The sequence below is a fragment of the Aulostomus chinensis genome, chromosome 20 (assembly GCF_037954235.1).
Source record: "Aulostomus chinensis isolate RoL2024-O1b breed Wild chromosome 20, RoL_Achi_v1.0, whole genome shotgun sequence".
Lineage (NCBI taxonomy): Eukaryota > Metazoa > Chordata > Actinopteri > Syngnathiformes > Aulostomidae > Aulostomus > Aulostomus chinensis.
Window position 1 is genome coordinate 23,831,177 of NC_141339.1, and position 18,491 is coordinate 23,849,667.

The 18,491-nt window shown below is 46.0% G+C and overlaps 1 protein-coding gene across 7 annotated transcripts in view; it reads left to right on the top strand.

The window, feature by feature from the left end:
• The window catches only part of cfap61 (cilia and flagella associated protein 61), a 39,853-nt gene that overhangs the window by 10,645 nt on the left and 10,717 nt on the right, over nt 1-18,491 (top strand). For 3 of the 7 annotated variants that reach the window (XM_086188740.1, XM_086188741.1, XM_086188742.1), the window contains exons 15-25: nt 932-1,060; nt 3,374-3,501; nt 7,043-7,135; nt 8,323-8,491; nt 8,740-8,917; nt 10,297-10,592; nt 11,510-11,837; nt 13,528-13,610; nt 13,754-13,959; nt 16,348-16,441; nt 16,663-16,827. In XM_086188740.1, coding sequence (XP_086044866.1) covers nt 932-1,060; nt 3,374-3,501; nt 7,043-7,135; nt 8,323-8,491; nt 8,740-8,917; nt 10,297-10,592; nt 11,510-11,837; nt 13,528-13,610; nt 13,754-13,959; nt 16,348-16,441; nt 16,663-16,806 — 1,848 coding nt within the window. In that variant the 3' untranslated portion in view covers nt 16,807-16,827. Of the gene's footprint in view, nt 1-931; nt 1,061-3,373; nt 3,502-7,042; nt 7,136-8,322; nt 8,492-8,739; nt 8,918-10,296; nt 10,593-11,509; nt 11,838-13,527; nt 13,611-13,753; nt 13,960-16,347; nt 16,442-16,662; nt 16,948-18,491 lie in introns of those variants that run through there. The other 4 variants (XM_086188739.1, XM_086188743.1, XM_086188746.1 and 1 more) reach the window with 4 other exon arrangements.

The window sequence follows — 18,491 nt, forward strand, 5'->3', positions numbered from 1 at the left end:
TTATGAGTCAGAAGGAAGTATTATATATTACAAAAATTGTAAAAAATTAATACCTAAGTTGAAACATCAACAATACACTGTTTTTACAGCTTCCTTTCAATGACAAATGATATAATTTACAAGTTGTAACATTTCCCTTCTCTTTAAATGATTGTGGCTTCAAGACAAAATGGATACAAAAATGATGAAATGCCCGAATAGAGAGAACAAGTTACACCTGGAGGCCTAAATGAAAGGTGTGTGTGGCCCCTCCAGAGCTTCAGATCCGTTCCAACATCTTCATGATTTTTTTCTATGACTTTAATTCTATCATCCTGCCAAACTTCATTCAGGTGCATCCACATCTTTTATCCTGCCAACACACACACAAACAAACCCAGAATAAACCTATGGAACAAACAGTCCTATAAATTTACACGTTACATTTTCATGAAGGAGCTGGAAGATTTTTCAAATTCCACAAATTTCTCAACTGCTCATTTGCAGTCGTTGTAATAAACGTCCCAGTTCCCGGTTCAAGCGGAGGACAAAACCGTCAGTCCTTCCTGTGGCTGTTGGGTGAATCAGACGCTTCTTGGTGCCATTTCTTGCAGAGTTGTGCCACCAGCCGCCTGCCGTCCCCACGGTCGGGGCAGCAGGTGCCGACGGTGCTGCCAGCTCCACCTCTCCACTCCATAATAAGACATTTCCTCAACATGTAGAAGCTTCCACATCCTCTGCTAATTATCTTCCACAAACAAGGACCAGATTGGGAGATGATGACACGCAAATAGCATAATAGCAGAGGAGAAGCGGAGAATCAGCTCAGTGCAGGCAGGCTGGTGGTTTTCCTTCATCACCGTCAGTGGCGTAACCTCGTCACCTCATCACTATCATGGTCAACCCCTCCTTGTAACCCTAACGAAACTGTGACCTCTTCTTCTGCACTCAGAATTCCTGCATCAGTCATCTGGATTCTGTCCTCAAGTGCGGCGTCCCCGTGCGCCCGCGACGCCAGATCATCTACCCGCTGGAGGAGCTTGGAGACAACGTACCATCCAGGCAGATCACAGAGGAGCAGGTGGGCCTGGTGGAGTGATGGTGTCACCACTAGATGGCGCTGTGTAAAAAGTCCATAAATACCAATGAGCAGGGGCGCAGAGCAGTATGACTTCACGGGTTTTTCCCATCTGACTCCCAGAAGTAGATGAACCTGCATAATCCTGCTGGATTAAATGGTTTCATATTGTTGACTGTCAGGAAAAAACAAGATTGTAAAGGTCTAGATGTTAGAATGCACGCTGACAAAGCTGCAGCACATTCAGATGCGTTTTAGATGTGTTGTGTCTGAAGTGGGTTCAACAGATCAGTGATGATTTTACAATGGGGATTTAGTTGGTATCACAAGTGTCTTGTGGTTAAACGGAGCTGAACAGAACTGACTTCTGGTTGTTGGTGGTCTGCTGGGATGCCGTGGAGCGCCCTCACAGGTGAGTTGAAGAATGACGTATTTTTGTTCTCTTCATTGAAGAAAGAAACCAAAAGAGAAAGAGATATTTAAGCAGTAAAGTGTATTTTCTACTGACTATAAGGTGTTTTCATCTCACTACGGTGTTTTTCCCTCTTGCATTACCACTTTTTTACTCCAGAAAGCAGGAAGAGCCAGCCACGTATATTTAGCTTGAAGCTAGTTGAGACTGACGGCTAACAGCTAAACTGTCCAAAAAAACGTCTCTTTACAAACTCTCCAGTGTCTCAAGTGTTGTTGTTTTTGTTTGTTTTCATCTCCAATCAAAGTGTCTCTGGATTAGTGATCACGCGTCTGGATTAAAGAGATGTGGATTATTCTGGATGATGGTCTGGAGTGTTCGTAAACTCATGGCTTTAGGACAGTGACCACTTCAAGGACAAAATACTCTGTGGGTGAAGCGTCGCTTCAGGTTCACTGGTTAGATATTTGGTGGAACCCGCAGGAGCTCACAGTCGTGGCTTAACTGTTATCATGTATTGACTCGGTTTAAGAGGAATTACTTGGGACTCATAGAAGAAAATATCTGAAGCTACTTGATGAAATGAAAGCAGGGAAGTATGTTGACGTGACGTTGAACCCACTTTATATAACAGACAGAAAAACAGAGGTTTTTTGTCTCTTTGAAAGCAGATTTGTCTTTTTGTACCAGCAGGACAATAATTCCGCTTTTAGCTTTCAAAAAATGTGTCTTAAATCTTTGTAGCCTCCTAATGTTGCTGCGATTTATTTTATTCTCATGTACTTAAAATATTTACCATGCAGGAGCGCCGTTAAATCCGTGGCACTGTGTACACTTCCATTCCACTCCATCAAACCCATGCTGCCCTCTTCACCTCGGCAACACAGCCGCCGTGATTTTCCAGGCTGCCGTGCAGATAAGAGCGTTGTCTCCGTCTCCCAATGATTAATTAAACTGAAAGCACCTGTTCTCTCTGTTAGTACAGCATCATATTACACACCGCCGCCACGGTCGATGTGTTGAGGACAGGTGAGACGAGGCGTGCTGCACCTGCTCCGCTGCACATGCAGATGAGAAATTGTTCATCTGAATACCTCATCTGGTTGATTCCTGCAGTATTCACGCAAATGCATGTCGGCATTTTGTTTGCCTACATGGGGTTTTTGTACAGAAACCAGCACTTGTTCTCCACAGCAGCAGCGTGCGACTGCAAATATTGTGTTGATAAAGGTGTTTTAAGGGCTTATTTGTACAGAAAACAATCATCATAGTTTGGAATCTCTTGGCAGGTGTGTCGCCTCTGCCTCGAGTCCATAAATTTTCTCCACCCTATCAGGCTGCAGGTTCCTTCCTCACTCCGGTGAAAAGTTGCTCATGTCAGTTACGTTTGACCATCAGTTCAAAAACTGTAAAAGCACAATGTCACATTTCAATTTTTAAAGGTACCATTCCTGGTTGGGTCATCTTTTTAATGACAGTCTGAACCATTTCATGGGACGATTTCACCAGAAAGTGACAGTGCTAACCATTAGCATATCGTGTTTGAGTAGGAATTTCATCAAGAAATTACTTTGACATGTTATTGAGAGTGAGCGTCCTTCCTTGTTCTTTTCAGTTGGATGGAAAGGAACAAATATGGGTTCAATGCTGCTCAAGTATCTACGAAACCATGAAGGCTTTTTTTTAACTGTTATGTCCTTTTGCTGGATACTGGGACCCTTGATGAAAGCTGGTTCCTGCTTCACCTGTGAAACTCACGTGGAGAGAAACTGGACGTGTGATGGTTCTGTTGGTTTGATCGTGAGCACTAGGAACTAGTTCCATAATATTTTAGGACTGCGAGTGCCCTCCAGTTTGTTTTTCTAGGAATAAATTTGACGGATTGTGTTCTGTCTCTCTCTCAGCCACCGTTTGCTCTCAGCCTCATCAGCCGAAAGTTAACTGTGGAGCCAAAGGTCACCATTAACGCCAGGATTGTTGTCGTGGGGGCGTCGGACACTGGATTATCTTTCCTTGAGGTGCTTTGCTTCTGGTGAGTCTGTAGGATCCAAAAATGTTGTAATGTTTCCTCTGTATTCATGGCCACATTAAGCTGAATGGAGGCCCTGGGGCCAAGATTGGGGGCTGGCCCCCTATAAGCCCCCGACACCTGTCACCATCTGTGTATTGCACGTTGTTGCCTTCTTAAAATAATCACCGAAGTCATTTTTGTAAAGTTTTTCAGAAGACACAAAAAACCCCCAGAAAACATAACATCATAAGGAGTTGATTTAGGTAAAAAAAGATGTTGTCAAAAAATAACTTGGGCAGTTGTTTTAAGAAGATGTCGGTCTGTGCCTCGTTCTGAGGGGCCAACAAATCTCGTGAGAACAATGAACACACGATTGTCTCCTGCTTTAGTAACAAGACTGAACCAGAAACAGATGCTTTTATCTCAGTCTACGTGTTCATCTGGAAATGTCAGAAGTGACAATTAGGAATCCCACTGCAACATGCAGCCCATAAGAATCAAGTTCCTTCTCCAGGTGTGTAAATTACTACCGTAGGTGTGTTTCCCTTTAATTGTTGAACAAATGTTCAACAAACCGTCTGAAGAGTAGAAGAAGAGTCGTCTCCCAATGAGAAATGCAGAGCGGCCTTTGTTTGTGTCATTGGGCATCAAAATATGCTGAAGGAATATTGAGTGTTGAACACATGCACTGAAGAGCAATATTCTGAATGCTGACCTGATTGTTCGTATGACAATGTTTCAGTCACGGTGTTTCAAAGAGTTTCTGACAGACGTCCACATCCCACACAGGAAGTCCGACTAATCAGCGAAGAGGTTCTACGTTGGAGACGAGAATTGAACCCGAAGTGATTCTGTCATGCAGCTCTGTGGTGTGTTGGGAGGTCGTTGCTGTTGTTTTTGACTAATTATGCAAACTGTCCTGCTTAGAGGAGTTGTTCCACTCACTGAAAGCTGGACCAGCATCCTGAAGATGGTTGACATACGTGATGCAAAAAGCTGAGCACTGTCAGCAACCCACTTTGATCATGTGACTCAGAGGAGACCTCTGCTCGTCCTGATCCGATCATTGCTGACTCTACGACCTTATTTAGGTTAAAGTGGTTAAAAATGCTGTTTACATAGAAAATGCGTATTCATAGATTTGATTTAATTGGTTGATGTAGAACATTGCCACCATGTGTCCGTATTCACTGATGTGTGTGGAGAGGAATGGATCTCAACCTCCACCATGAAGCTTCTCTTTCCATCCTTTATCGTTCTTGATTCCAGGAATCCAATCTGTGGAAATGTCACTTGACTCCAGGTCAGCTGTCTTACATGTTTGCCCTCGTCTTTGCTTTGTGAGATTAACGGCTCCGACAAATAATAAGAGGTGCAGGGCTGCTGATTCAGAGTCAGCCGATAGCTGCCAGGCAACCGTGGTGGAGTGCTCACAGCGCCCGCGAGGCTGGCACAGCGGCAGCGGCAGGGCGGGTGCACGCAGCTGTCTGAGGCCTGGCATTCAGCAGGGCCAGCACTGGCCCCTTTAATTAGCCACTCCAGCGTTTCCCCCGTCAGGGATCTGCTGCAGCGATCTGTGTTTGCTGTCACTAATGAGTTGACTAATGAGGCAGTTAGTGTCCGCTGAACTAATGGCGAGGCGGCGACGCATTGAGAGGGTGAATGATGGGTCAGTTTCAGCCTGCTGGTGCCCCCCTTATCAGCCCTGCCCAAACGTCCAAACCCCCTCCTAACCTACTCCACCCCTACGCAGCTTTCCATGTGCTCATTGATTCCAGCCCAGCAGCACCAGCGCCACCCCCCAACCCCATTACTGGCTGGGACGGGGTCAGACAGATAAAGAGCTCTGCGGCGGCTCGGCCCTCTGCTCACCGCGGTCAGGCTGCAGGGTCACCACAGCCGTCTGTCACCGGCTGATAACAGAACAAATCCAGAGCCACCAATTCATTTGCATCCAGACACCAATAATGGGCGTTAATGCCTGCCCGCTGCTGCATAAATCCACCTTCTGGCACCGAGTAACAAGGAAAGTTTGACTGTTGTCATTGTTGTTGTTCACATCAGAAACACGGATCAAACCGCCGATGACACCCAGTCGACAAACTCATGATTTCTATAGGATACGTCTGTAAACAGCAGCTTAATCTCTAAACTCTGCAGATTATATAGGATACAAATCCTCAACACCCTTGTGATGGGATTATTTCGCTGCTCTTAACGTGAAGAAAAGAAATAGATATAAGTGAACAAGATTAATAACATTAAACGTGCAGGGAACTCCTTCTGTTGCAAGCTCTGAAGTCCTAGTTTCATTGAACTGATAATGAGTTACTGTGAGGTAATGACAGCAGAACCCACAGGAACGAGCCCTCGAACTCGTTAGCCTTGTAGAATGCATTTGTGTAGGAGTTTTGAAGTGTTTGTGTGTGTGACGTGAGGCCGTGGCTCACAAGGGAGTACGACCACAGAGGATGTTGAGGTTGTTCATGTGTTTTCTAGAAGTTTCCCTGGGCAGTCTTTTACAGATGAAATGACAGGACAGCCGTGTGCACTCGTATCATCCAGGAAGTTTCACCTGACAAACCCCGGAGCATCACGACATGGCTTCAAGCGCAACGATCATCCTGTGACCCTGAAGATACAACAGTTAAAGTGTTGTGGCAAATCGCAGGAAGCTTCCCTGTACATGTAAACCACGAATGCTCCGTCCGACTTGTGTTGGAAGTGATTCCTCCTCCTGAAAGGGTTTTAGGCCTTCAAGTAGTCACGCCTATGTGTCATGAAGATGGTCCATGAAACAGCGATGGCCATTGAATAACCCTTTACGAAGAGCGGCGTGGTATAATCCACCTCTTGTTCATTGTCATTAGTTTCAAGCTAAATATACATGGCAGCCTCTTTCTGCATTCTATTTTCACAAATAGGAGAGAAAAACACCTATTTGTGAGTACTTTACACGCAAAACACACTTTGTGGGTGAATAATTGCTTTAATATAACAGTACCATCCTGTTATCCAGTCGCTCGACCAGGATTTGGGCATCTGTTTCTGTAGATCTGTAATTTAGCAGGAAGTTGAGATAAGAAGCGAGCAGGTGGTGATCAGAGGCGTCGGTGCGATAAGGCCGGACACTGTCTGAGGTGTCCCCTGAACGTAGGAGCTGTTATCAGCAGTGTAATGTCCTGCGGGCCACCACAAAAGTCATCATTTGCATAACAAAAGACGGTTTATGACGTGGACCGTAAACACACCGCAGTTCAGAGGTTGTAAAGGATTTTTCTGGCAAGGCACTTCCTCCTGAGAAGTCCTCAAACGTGGACTCGGCTCTGATTTCACTTTCTCACTCGCAGGACTCAGTTTTACCACAGTTGGACTTATTAGAAGGGTCCAGCATGATAAATCACATCTTTGTCTCTGGCTGTTTCCATGCAATCTGTGCATCTGTACGTTAAGATTGCCTCACCTCGTGAGACCTTCAGATCAATACTCATCCAGACTTCCCTGTGTTCACTGGATTCTCTGGATTAAGCTCTCAGGTTTTCCAGTGTTGTTTCTTCTCTAGCCCTCACATGAGCTTCAACAACCTGAGCCTCATCTCCACACACGGTTTCCCTGGCGACTACGATGAAAAGGACGCTGGATTTCTGTCCACAAGGTGAGAGGATGGATGAAATCATGTTGTGGCGTTTGACATTGAACGGTGTAACAGTACATTGGATGTCACGGCGTGGCATGAAAGGCTGTGACCGGTAACATTTCTCAGCACAAGTTGACGCGAATGAGAGCGTTATTAACTGTACTGGTCTGTTAGTCAAGTCAGTCTGATTTCTAGAGCGCCAAATCACAACAAAAGTTATCTCAGGACACTTTACAGGTAGAGCAGGTCCAGCACCTCCCTTCTTCAATGAACCTCCACCCAACAATTCTCCATCAGCAGCACATCCTGCAACAGCAGCCACCAGAACCTTCCTTTACCAGCAGGAAGGTGGAGCAGATCCAGGATCAGTGGGGACGGAGAGAGAGCAGGAGAGCAGGACAGAGACAAAGACAGAGAATGGAGGAAGACAGAGAGACAGAAGGAGAGAGAGGGATAGAGAGAAAGGAGGAGAGAAAGGAAGAGAGACTGATGGACAGAGACAAAGACAGAGAATGGAGGAAGACAGATATGCAGAAGGAAAGAGAGGGACAGAGATAAAGAGAGAGAGAGGAGGAGAGACTGATGGACAGAGACAAAGACAGAGAATGGAGGAAGACAGAGGGAGAGAGAGGGACAGAGATAAAGAGAGAGAGAAAGGAGGAGAGACTGATGGACAGACGGGGACGTGAGCAGGTGGAGCTACGGGTGGCAGCTGGAGCCTCTTCAGGTCTGGAGCCTCCTCCAGCAGCACCAGGATCTGGGATGAGGGGAGAAGAAGAGGAGTTAGGAACACGTCTGAATATGATTTATGTATGACACATACAGGAGGACAGAGGATGTTAGGATGGCCTTAAATGAAAGTTTGATGTAGAAATCAATAGAGTTGCACAGCAAGAAGTCCCAATGCTAGGAAATGAGTTTCTATCGGGGAGTTTTTGATGAACGCCTGAATAAAGTCTGAGGTAGCGAACCACACTGCGAACGTCTTCTTCTACTTCTCTTTATGTCCCGCTGTCCTGTTGAGGTCGGTGGTCGTGATTAACAAGTACAGCTCATCCCTGACATGCTAACTTCCTGTTGCACTACAAAATATGACTCATTGCTGACATGCTAACTTCCTGTTGAACTACAAATATACCTCATGCTAATGCTCCAAAACTAGCTTGAAAACAAAGGTTTCCAGCAGGGTGCTTTGTCTCCTCCAGTCATGCGTACAGCAGCAGAGACTTGGCCCAGCTCCCTCTGCACTCCTGCGTCAGTGTCATCACCGGGAAGATGGTGGCCATCGACAGGACGACCAAACACGTCCTTTTGTCTGACGGTGGTAGGGTTCCTTACGACCACCTCGTCCTCTGTACAGGCCTGCAGTACCAGGTGAGACGGTCTGCTTCCAGACATGAGCTCAGACAGTTTCACTCCTAACGTCCTTCTTCTCCTACTCAGGGTTCAAAGTTTGAAAAGTACCAGGATTGGGAGTGTGTGAAAGTGTAACTGCTGCGAGTACTCATGAGGTGTCCAGCAGCCTTGACCTCAGCTATTAGCTAACCTTCTCTGATACTGATGTTTAACTTGGACTGTTTCTTCTAAATCTGGTAAAATTATTTCATCACGTCATGCCACAGGTGCCTTGTCCCACCGACGTTGACCTGAGCCAGCCTGTCACAGCTGGCCAGCTACAGGCTCCGCCCACTCCCCTCAGATACACTGGGCCCATACCGTCAAACCTCTTCAGCCTCAATGACCTCCACGACTGCATGGCAGCTCGCCGCTGGCTATGTGCCAACTTCATGGAGCAGAAGGGTAAATGTCCCCCCACCCTGCCTCCACACACATGCACGCAAACGCATGCACACACACACACACACACACACACACACACACACACACACACACACACACACACAGCCCCTAAAATTAATCGGCAGTAGTATGTCATTACTCAGCCAGTTAGTGCTGAAGTGCTGTGGTATAATTAGTAGCTAATTAGCTGCAGAGAAATCTTTCATGTCTGTGAATCGGGTCGGCCTCTTCCATCCATCCGCCATTATCATATCAGTTTCTGAGAGCCGGCGTTTCAGAGCAGGAGAAAAACACACAGCGCCATTAAGCAAAATTAATCTGCTCTCTGAAGGAATTGTGCATTGAGCTTGAGTGTTTTTTTGTACATACTAATGAGTTCATCCCAGTCACAAAAGAAAATCATTAATAAATGCAAATTAGAACAGCAGACTCTTGTAGATAAAATGTTTATTTCCATATCAAGCACTTTTTACACAGATTTCTTCCAGTCATGAAAAATCTGGAGATGTCACGGGATTTGAAAATAGCAATTTACAGGAATTTACTCAAGCACACTTCCATGTCTTCTCAAACCAGGAAGGTTTTCAGTGATTTTGTTGAATGAACGTTGGTACACTTTGCCATGATTCATATTTTTATTTTGAGAAGTTGTGGTTATGAAACGTCGATGTAGTGGAGATTTGTTCGTACAAATGCGAACGAACCCTGGTAACAACACAGGAAGGAAGTGAATCCAATAATCAGCGCTCAGGATCGAAGGGGTTTGTCAATTCATTCCTTTATTAATAAAATTATGCAGTCCTTTTTGCCGCGGAGCGCGTGAACAGAGGTAGGGATGACATCAGAGGAGCTTGGCTTGGTTCAGGCAGCAGTGGCGCTCTCATTCAGCACCATGGACAGAGACCATCCACAGCTCCTGCTGCACTCCTGAACCTTCAAACTTCTGTCTTTAATACATGAATGAACAGCAGTATTACATGAAAAAGACGTATGTAATTGTACTCCCCTGAAGTATTCTAGATAATTACAGCTGTTTTCTCCTCAGATGTCTGTGAAGGCAACACAACTGATGAGGTGATTCCTTTCCCCCTCAACATCAGACGAGCTGAACGTTTTGTTCAGTCGTGTCAGAATGTGCCGAAGCCTCGGATGTGTTTCCTTTGTTCCGTCTGATAGTCACCGTGTTTTAATGGTGAAGGTTTTTTTTAATGTGAATAAAGATTCCCTCTTATTGAGACATGAGAATATTGGAAATATTTTTCCCCAAATCTTTCAGCCTGAGTTCTAGATATTTGCTACTCCTTTTCTGAAAGTGTGCCTCACAGATTCGGGGACATCGTCTCCGCCATGCTGATGGTCTCTTCCTCGTGGCTCTCCAGATAACGCCATCGTCTACGGCAACAGCGTTGACGTGTACACCACTGTGGAGACTTTGCTCTGTCTCGGCATCCAGGGTTCTCGTATCCACCTGGTGCTTCCACCTGGTGAGCCCAGCGTCTCCTGCTTCAGCGACCCAGCTGTGGGGAGGGCCGTGATCACAGCCATGAAGATGGCCAAAGTCCAGGTCCACCATAACTGCCTGCTGGCTCAGATGAACCACGGCGAAAACCCCGATCTTCTCACATCAGCCTCCTTCACCACCACTGACATAGAGCCCCTCCATCTGCAGTGTGGAGTGAGTACAATTTCTAGTGAATTCCAAAATCCACCGGGTGATTTCACAGCTTATCCAGCTAATTATTATTTTCTAAAAAAGAAAATGATATCCAAACAATTGTGGGTTCCTGGCCAAGGAGTGGCAGGCTTGCTTGGAGGCCAATTTCCCTCCTGGAAGCGCTCAGTGTTTGTCAACCACGAAAGAATTTGGTGTGTTTCCCATTTTCATTGTTTCAGACAGCAAGATTCTGACATCTTGTTCATTCTAGTCCAAGATAGGATGGAACACACTATCCAGGAATAAATTCAAATTGCAATTTTTTTGTGAGGAGGGAAATGTATTCATCAGGCCTCAGGCACACAACACAATTGTTTTTCTGAATTCTGAATTTTAACACGTGTTTAGTTTACGTGAAAACTTCCTGTAACCATGATTCATATCTCCACCTCGATTGCGGCCTCGCTGTTCTAATCGAGCTCAACAGTCAGGAGGTGGAGTTTTTTTCCTGCTGCGTTACGTCTTTGTGACTCCATAATGCAGAAAGAACCAGCCATGTTTAAAATCCCACACAGAGCAAACGCTGCAGGTCATCGTGCACGATAATCCACGCTTTCTTCATGGAGCTGGTGATCAGTAATCCACTTTACTTGACTTTATCTGAAGATTAAAAGGATTCAAGCTCAGTCTGCATTTTGGGGCCAAACAGAAGTGACGCAGGAGGGGAAAAACATCTCTGTGAGCTCAAGACTCCTGTTAGTGAGAACGTGAAAGAGAAAATGTATGATTGAAATCATTGTGTCACAAAAAGAAAACCTCCCTCAGACAACGGCGAGGGCAGGAGCAGAGACACTGCGATGAGTGTGGTTTATTGTTAAGACGTTTTACATCGATTCTCGTCCTGAAATCACCTCCAGATGTTTCATTTGTCCCTCCAGGTGTTCATCAACCTCTCCAATGAAGGGGTCGACTACGACGCTTTCAAGAGCATCAACAACTCCTTCCTGGTTTTTGACAGACGATTAGTCATAGACGCCACTTTTCACACCAATGATTCATCCATTTATGGTGCCGGACCACTCACTAAGTTCTCCCGCTGCTATCGCTCCGATGAGTGGTCACATGCCAACTTCAACTCTAAGGAAGTGGGCCAGGACCTGGCAGCCATGTTGCTGCTGCTCTTTGACCCGACAGGAGAGCCCAGTGACAAGTCCACACCTGAAGTGGATTATCTTGTGCCGCTCTACAAGCAGCCGACGATCCAAGGCAAGGGTTCCCTTTGCTGGTCGTAAGTTTTTAATAACTCTGCTATTACGTAGGAGAGTGAGAGAGGCGGTGCTGGCAGAGCTTTGCCAAGTGTAAATGTCATTTCCTGTTGCCACCATGTGGTACTTCCTTGGGCAAAGCTCCACCTCTCGTCTAAGTCAGGAGAACTTCAGACTCGCAGCTTTTGGTTTCTTCTGCTGACAAACGGCATCAAAAAAACTGGGCCCATGACAGCAGCAAGGAAAGGATCACATTAATTGCAAAGTAGCTAAATCATCATGCGAGTTTGTATCACGAATAAATTCTGAAATAAATGAATTCTTACCTGTAGTTTTGGGCAACTGTGAAGAAGCACAGACAAACGCCAGCAAGTTGGCTCAAACGACTGCACCGGCTGATTCGTGCTGGGTGCTGGCGTAAGCAAGCACAGAGTCCATGTGTTGGTGGATTCCTGATCATGTGGCTGGATAAAGATGACCTGGAGAGTTTGTAATCAGACGTCTCTGGCCGTTTTAGCTGGAGCGAGCCGTCAGTCCCCATGAGGGCGAAGAAGCAGTTAAACACTCATCTTTTGTGCTGATTTCAAGTTCATTGAGCTGTCAGTCGATAAAAAATACAGCAACTCGTTTAGATCAGGAACCCTGCGTCTCCTCGCTGTTTGTAGAATGTTCTAATTGTCATTAAACAGGCATCTTTCATTCTTCACTGCTTTGTACCCACGAGCCTTGAATTCCTTCACGTTCATCAGCAGCTCTCATTGTGTGTTCAGGGTCTGTCCGCTCACCAGGACAGATGTGTCCTTCTCCCCGTCCATCACAGCTTTAGTCTGCTGTCATCTGGGAGAATTCGCTCTGCTAATGTGTTTCCTTATGTTTGTGTAGAGCATTTTCCAGTATTTCACCCACCTAAACCGCGGCTGATGTTATTGTGACGGACGCTCAAAGCAGAACAGAGCATTACAATGGCGTGTTTTGCTGCTGTGTATTGGCGGACGAACCAAGGACGCTCGCAGGTTGCACAAACACAGCCGCTCTGCATCACCCCTCTCACAGGAATGAAACGCACACAAACTTTTGAATGTGTCAGAGCACAGATGCCACATCACCGCCTGCTATCTGAGTTGATGAACTGGCCTCTGCTTTCCTGTGTGGGAGGATGTTGTATCTGCTCCTCACACCACCGCTGCTGCATGTTTCAGCTCTGACACGAATCTGCCTGGAATATTTTCACTTGATAAAATGATAAAAGCACCTCTTTAGTGAGAGGGACTGCCATGCAGTTTGAGCTGAGCTTTTTCTCCTAATTATTAATGTGAATCCTTCCACAGAATTGACATTAATGAGATCCTAAACTTGAGTTATTATTCCTCTGTGAGCTCTTCGACCACTTTCAACTTCTTCATACTTTTAGCTGCATGTGAAAGGCATGTCAGAGTTTCTCATGTTTATATGTTTCTGGTGAAATGATGAATGTTGTGAGGAAGTCGGCATCTGCATGAGGTGAATATGCCTCACGCCCCCTTGCACCAGGGGCCACACACCAGAGACGCATGCAGGCTGGCAGACGGAACAGATCAAACCATTCTGTCTGGGTTGATTTCCTGAGCCAGCATGGGAATCAACCCAGGTGACTGAGCTAGCAGGCAAGTACCCGCGCCTCATCTCATGGCTCGTATCTGGTGCATCATCAGGTGGCACGCTGCCAGGAGGACATAACTTCCTGCACGTCACCAAGCCATCGGCCACCAACCTGGACGCCCCTCCTGTTAGACAGGTAAGTAGCACAGACACCCCTGGGGAGGATTCACTTCCACTCGAGCAGGTGCGTGCGCTTGCATTGCCATGAACAAACATGTTTAGAAACTATTCTGGAGATCAAACCTGAGACACCTGATCAGATCCTCCCTCGGGTAACAGGACGGAGGTATTGTGACCGGAGGAGTGGACACTGGAAACTACTTCTGCTTGCATCTGGACTGTAATGAGCTGGTGGAGACGCTGGTCTGCCTGTCCCTGGAGCCTCTCCCCGTCTCCAACTACCTGAGTCTGTACGGGAAACACGAGCAGCTCCTGGGTCTGCTGGTGTCCCGCTACAACCAGGGACGCATCCTTGACCTGTACAGGTGAGGGAACTTTGCTACTCGAGCACAGAACTCTCCAGAGGGTGAACATCCGCATCCATCCACCCCACACATGTAACCAGTAAAAGTGTCTTTATGAAGGACTTGAGGGTGCTTTTTATCTGCTTAAGTTTAAAAAGTCACTTCAGGGCCGGACCTGTCAATGAATTTACCTTCTTTCATTTTGAACGTTAACTTTTGAGGGCAGCGAGCCCACCTTAGGGTTTGATTGGGGGTGGGAGGAGCTGACAGTGAGAACTTGTAAAGTTGTGTCACAGGCATCAAGTTGAAGAGAGAGTTGCTAAAGACAGCGTGCCAACCGGCTGGAGCTGCTCCGTCCTGTCATACCACTTCATACCTTCAGAGGCGAGAGTGAGCCACTGAAGCCCTCAGGCCAGGATGAAGCAGCACCACCCTGACATCAACACATGAAGCAGCATGAACACTGTAGGGATAAATCAACAGGGACCATCAGTGCAGCCGATGACAACACCAGTGTAGAAAAACCCATTCCCAGTGGGGGTCAGTAGGACATGTTGTAGTCGCTGTGTTCCTGCTGGCGCCACACATGAATATTTATAAGATGGCCGCATATCCTGACCTCCTGTCAGAGTTGTTGTTAATATTCTCTTAGTTTGTGTCTAGTGCTTGGGAGCACTGGGAGCACTGGGATGAAGCAGCGCTCCGACTGATGATGCCATGGACACGAGTGGATTATTTTACACTGACGACTCATAACAGAGACAAAAGAGCAGCAGTAACAGACCAGCAGAATTTCAATTTCCAGCAGAGCGGTGAGTCAGGTGATAGTTTAAATTGGTTTACATCCCACCAGCCTCACCAGATCGATGGTCCCTGTGTTGTAGTGTTTCTGTTCCTGTGTCTCGCCTCTGCAGGAGAACGCTTCAGCTGATAGTCCAGGCGTACAGAACAATCTGCTGTTCAGTGCTCTGATAGGAAAAGTTTTCATCGCACAATTGTCTATGAAAATCCGTCAGGCGTGGTGTTGAGTCTTAAGTCAGAAGGTTGTTAGGACGCTGCAGGTTGTCAAACGTCTGATTGCTGGTGACCTCACACGTCAATGAAACGTGTAAGAGGAGTGAAGGGATTTAGGCCGCCAGCGTCTTTTGTCCTCACGCTGTCTGTGTGTTTATTGGTGTGACTTTGGAGTGTGTGTGCGTGTGTGTGTGTGTGTGTGTGTTTGTCAAACAGCGGGTGACCTGCTTCTGAGGTTTCAACACAAATGACCCCCAGACATGGACAGCTATTGTCCCCCGCCTCCTAATCTGTTTATGCAGCTCCCCAATCTGTCTTTGTGGGCCGTCCAGGCCAGAACAAAGCTGCAGCCTCCCTGCAGCCGAGTCCGAGTCCGTGTCAGCTGACTCGTAAAGTCATTGTGGAGGCTGACAGGGCATCACCGGCAGTTAAAATAATTGATTGACCAGGAGGCGGCTGGGGGTCATTCAGTTTCTTTATTTAAAGGGCCAGTTTGCGGAACGTGGGACGACTCTTTCTCTCTGATGCCTCCTGAGGAGTCAAAGCATGAAGAAAGCTTTTCTCTCTCTGTGCATCCACCTGTGATCGTCATGTGGATGGTTTTGTTCTGCTCAAGTATAGCTTCATAAGTAAGATTTTCAATTTAGGTTAGAGTTAGTTTTAAGCTTGCTAGTTAGCTTAGCTGCTATGAATGCGAGCGAGAAAGAAGCCTCAAAAGTCATCAAATACTCTTTTCTCCAAAGTGAAGTTTGCCTGCCAGGACTGCATTGAACATTTGAGAGGAAACTGGTGAAAATTGCGAGGTGAAGCAAAACCAATTTGCCCTGCAAAGTTTGTCTGTTGGTGCTGCTGCCCTGCCACCATTGGTGTTCCCATCAGGAGGAGATGGGAATTCTCCTCTGACAGCATCTTTGATTTCTGTATGTAATTTCATTGTGCAGATGTCATCAGTTTGTACAGTATTTGACAGAAGATGTTTGAGGACAGAGTTTGAACGTTGCCTCCACAGTCGTATTTTGAGTTGCCGTGAAGAACCCTCACTGACAGGAACACGGAGTCACAGGAGGTCCTGGGGGATGAAGGTGCTGGATCTCGACAGGACTGAAGTCTTAATGAATATGAAACTTTCTCACCACACAGAAATATTCCACCCCTAAAATCCGCTTCCTCCAAATTTCCTGTTTTTATACCTTAATTATAGTGTTGATTCTTTACTTTTCTTTTGTTGATTTTTAGCATAAAAATACTAAAGACACTGAGGACTGGAGTTTCAGCATATTTAACTGTTGAAACTCGCCCAGGTTGGGAGTTCACCTTTCCATGCAGATCATCTGTGTGTGTCTGTGTGAGTGTGTGTGTTTGTATTGTTCTAACCATTGTGTTGTTCTGCTGCAGTTTCTTCAGGCAGAGCTGGTGTTTGCCCATTTTCCACGACCGATTCTCTGACTTTGAGCAGGAGCTTCTGCAGATCATCTCCAGCAAACCAAAGGTTCCTCTTTCTTTCTTTCAGTGTTGAATTGGGGATTATTTAAAGGTGCAGTGTGTAAGATCTAGTCAGGTGTCAAATTCCTCTCAGACGCAGGTTTTTGTTAGCATGTTGGAGGCATTTTTCAACATGTTGGTCGGTTTATCTGTCATTTCATCGGAGTGAAAGAAGCACCACACCAGTGCAGCAAACTATCAGACTGAGTTCTTTTCACCTCCTGGCAGGATGATGAGTCGAGGCAGCGAGGTACAACAGAGGATGGCCAGCAGGACGAGGATATCCGAGCAGCTCTGAGGGCCAGCGCTGTGAGATACCTGACCTACAACCGTAACCTGCTGCCCATGTTTGCCTGCCCGGGACAGCTGTGACATCATCAGTGACATCACTAAGTTCGGTTTTGGCACACCCTACACCTACATAAACATTTGATGAGTTTCTGTTTTGGTTTCAGCAACATTTGATATGATGCGGCAAAGTGAACATAAAATTAAAAATATTAAAGTAATTGTTTTATAATTCAACAAACGCTGTTGGCAGTTTGAATGTGTGAGGTAAACAACAGTTTGAAAGAATGACATGAAATTGCAAACATTGTGGATTCAGGAAAAATGAGTCCATGAAGCTTGTGGACATTTCTCTTTTATGAATTGCTCTTTAAGTTTTGCTAAATACCTTAAATGTCTTTTTATACCTCTCATCTTATAACAAACAGGACATTGAGATTCACATATGATTTGTTTATCACATAAACAATTATGAGTTCTACTTTTATGCTCCAGTCAGCTGAAAACATTTCATAATCCAGGTCACTGCAAACTTCGAATCTTTAATTCATCTCTTAAAACCAGTGTGAAGCATGATGTCATAGGCATCATGCTTGGAAAATCTAGAAGAGCCATACAGAAATATTCTTGATCAAGTTAGCAGAAGGCTAACAGGAAGTAGCCAGCTCTGGCGTCAGCCTGCGGTGCTCTGATCATTGAGCATGCTCAGTACGCGTCATCCTGGCACTGCAGGGATGTCAACACGGACACAGAATCACGTATGGAGGCGATGAGCTCGATGAGTGCTGTGTGTGACCTGAGGGACTGAATGTAAGGAACGTTTTTGTGAAAGTATGACGTAGTTCAGCTTTAGTTTTTCTTGAACAAATGAGATTTTATGGTATTTAAACCCCAATATTTCCTCAGTGACACTGTCAACACTTTTGCATCGCACGTAAACATCAAATATCCTTTCAGTCGCTGGAGTCTCTTGACGTGTGGGGAGGTGAAGCTGAGTCTCTTCTATCCTTGTCGTTCTGCCCTCTGACTCTGCAGTGGCGTGACCAATCAGACGGCCCTGAGCGGCTGCCCGTGAAAGTGGGATGTGTGGCTTTTGGTTGGGGGGGGGGGTGTCACTCTACAGCTGTATGCTAATGAGGCAGAGCTGAAGCTTGTCAGGAAAATAACCGCACACATCAACATATGTCCGCACCTACAAACGACCCGCCGGCTGAGAACACAGCTGGTGTCCAACGTTGCTACTCACAGCTTTTATACGGCCGTCTGACAAACCTTCGGGATGCTTTGATTGTCTCTTTGAATTTTAAGGATTTTTCTCAGGTGTCTGTTGTTGATTTGTCCTGCAGTCGGTCAAAATGTTCAGCGGGATCAAGACAAGGTATCCAGAGTCAAAAAGAGACTGATATTAATTGATATCTCAGGACTGCCAACTGATTTTCATCAGCATGATTGAAGTGCACCACCTCAACTGTGAGAGGAGATATGAGACACCAGCAGTTCTCCATTTACATCCTGAGTCTCTTTGTTGGAAGTTCCTTTATTCCTGCTGGAGACCTCGAGGATCTCCTGTGTGTGTGTGAAGCTCCTCCTTACAGCTACTTTCTGTCTGGTATTTGCCTTTAGAATGTTTAAAAAAGTAACGTTTGTGTTGGGTTTGGGATGGATGGCGGACAATGTACAGGGAAAAACAAGCTCAGGCTTTGTTTCTGTGTTGCTCCGTGTCCACATGTGAGTCACCCAGAAGCCGATTCACTCCTATTAGAACATCA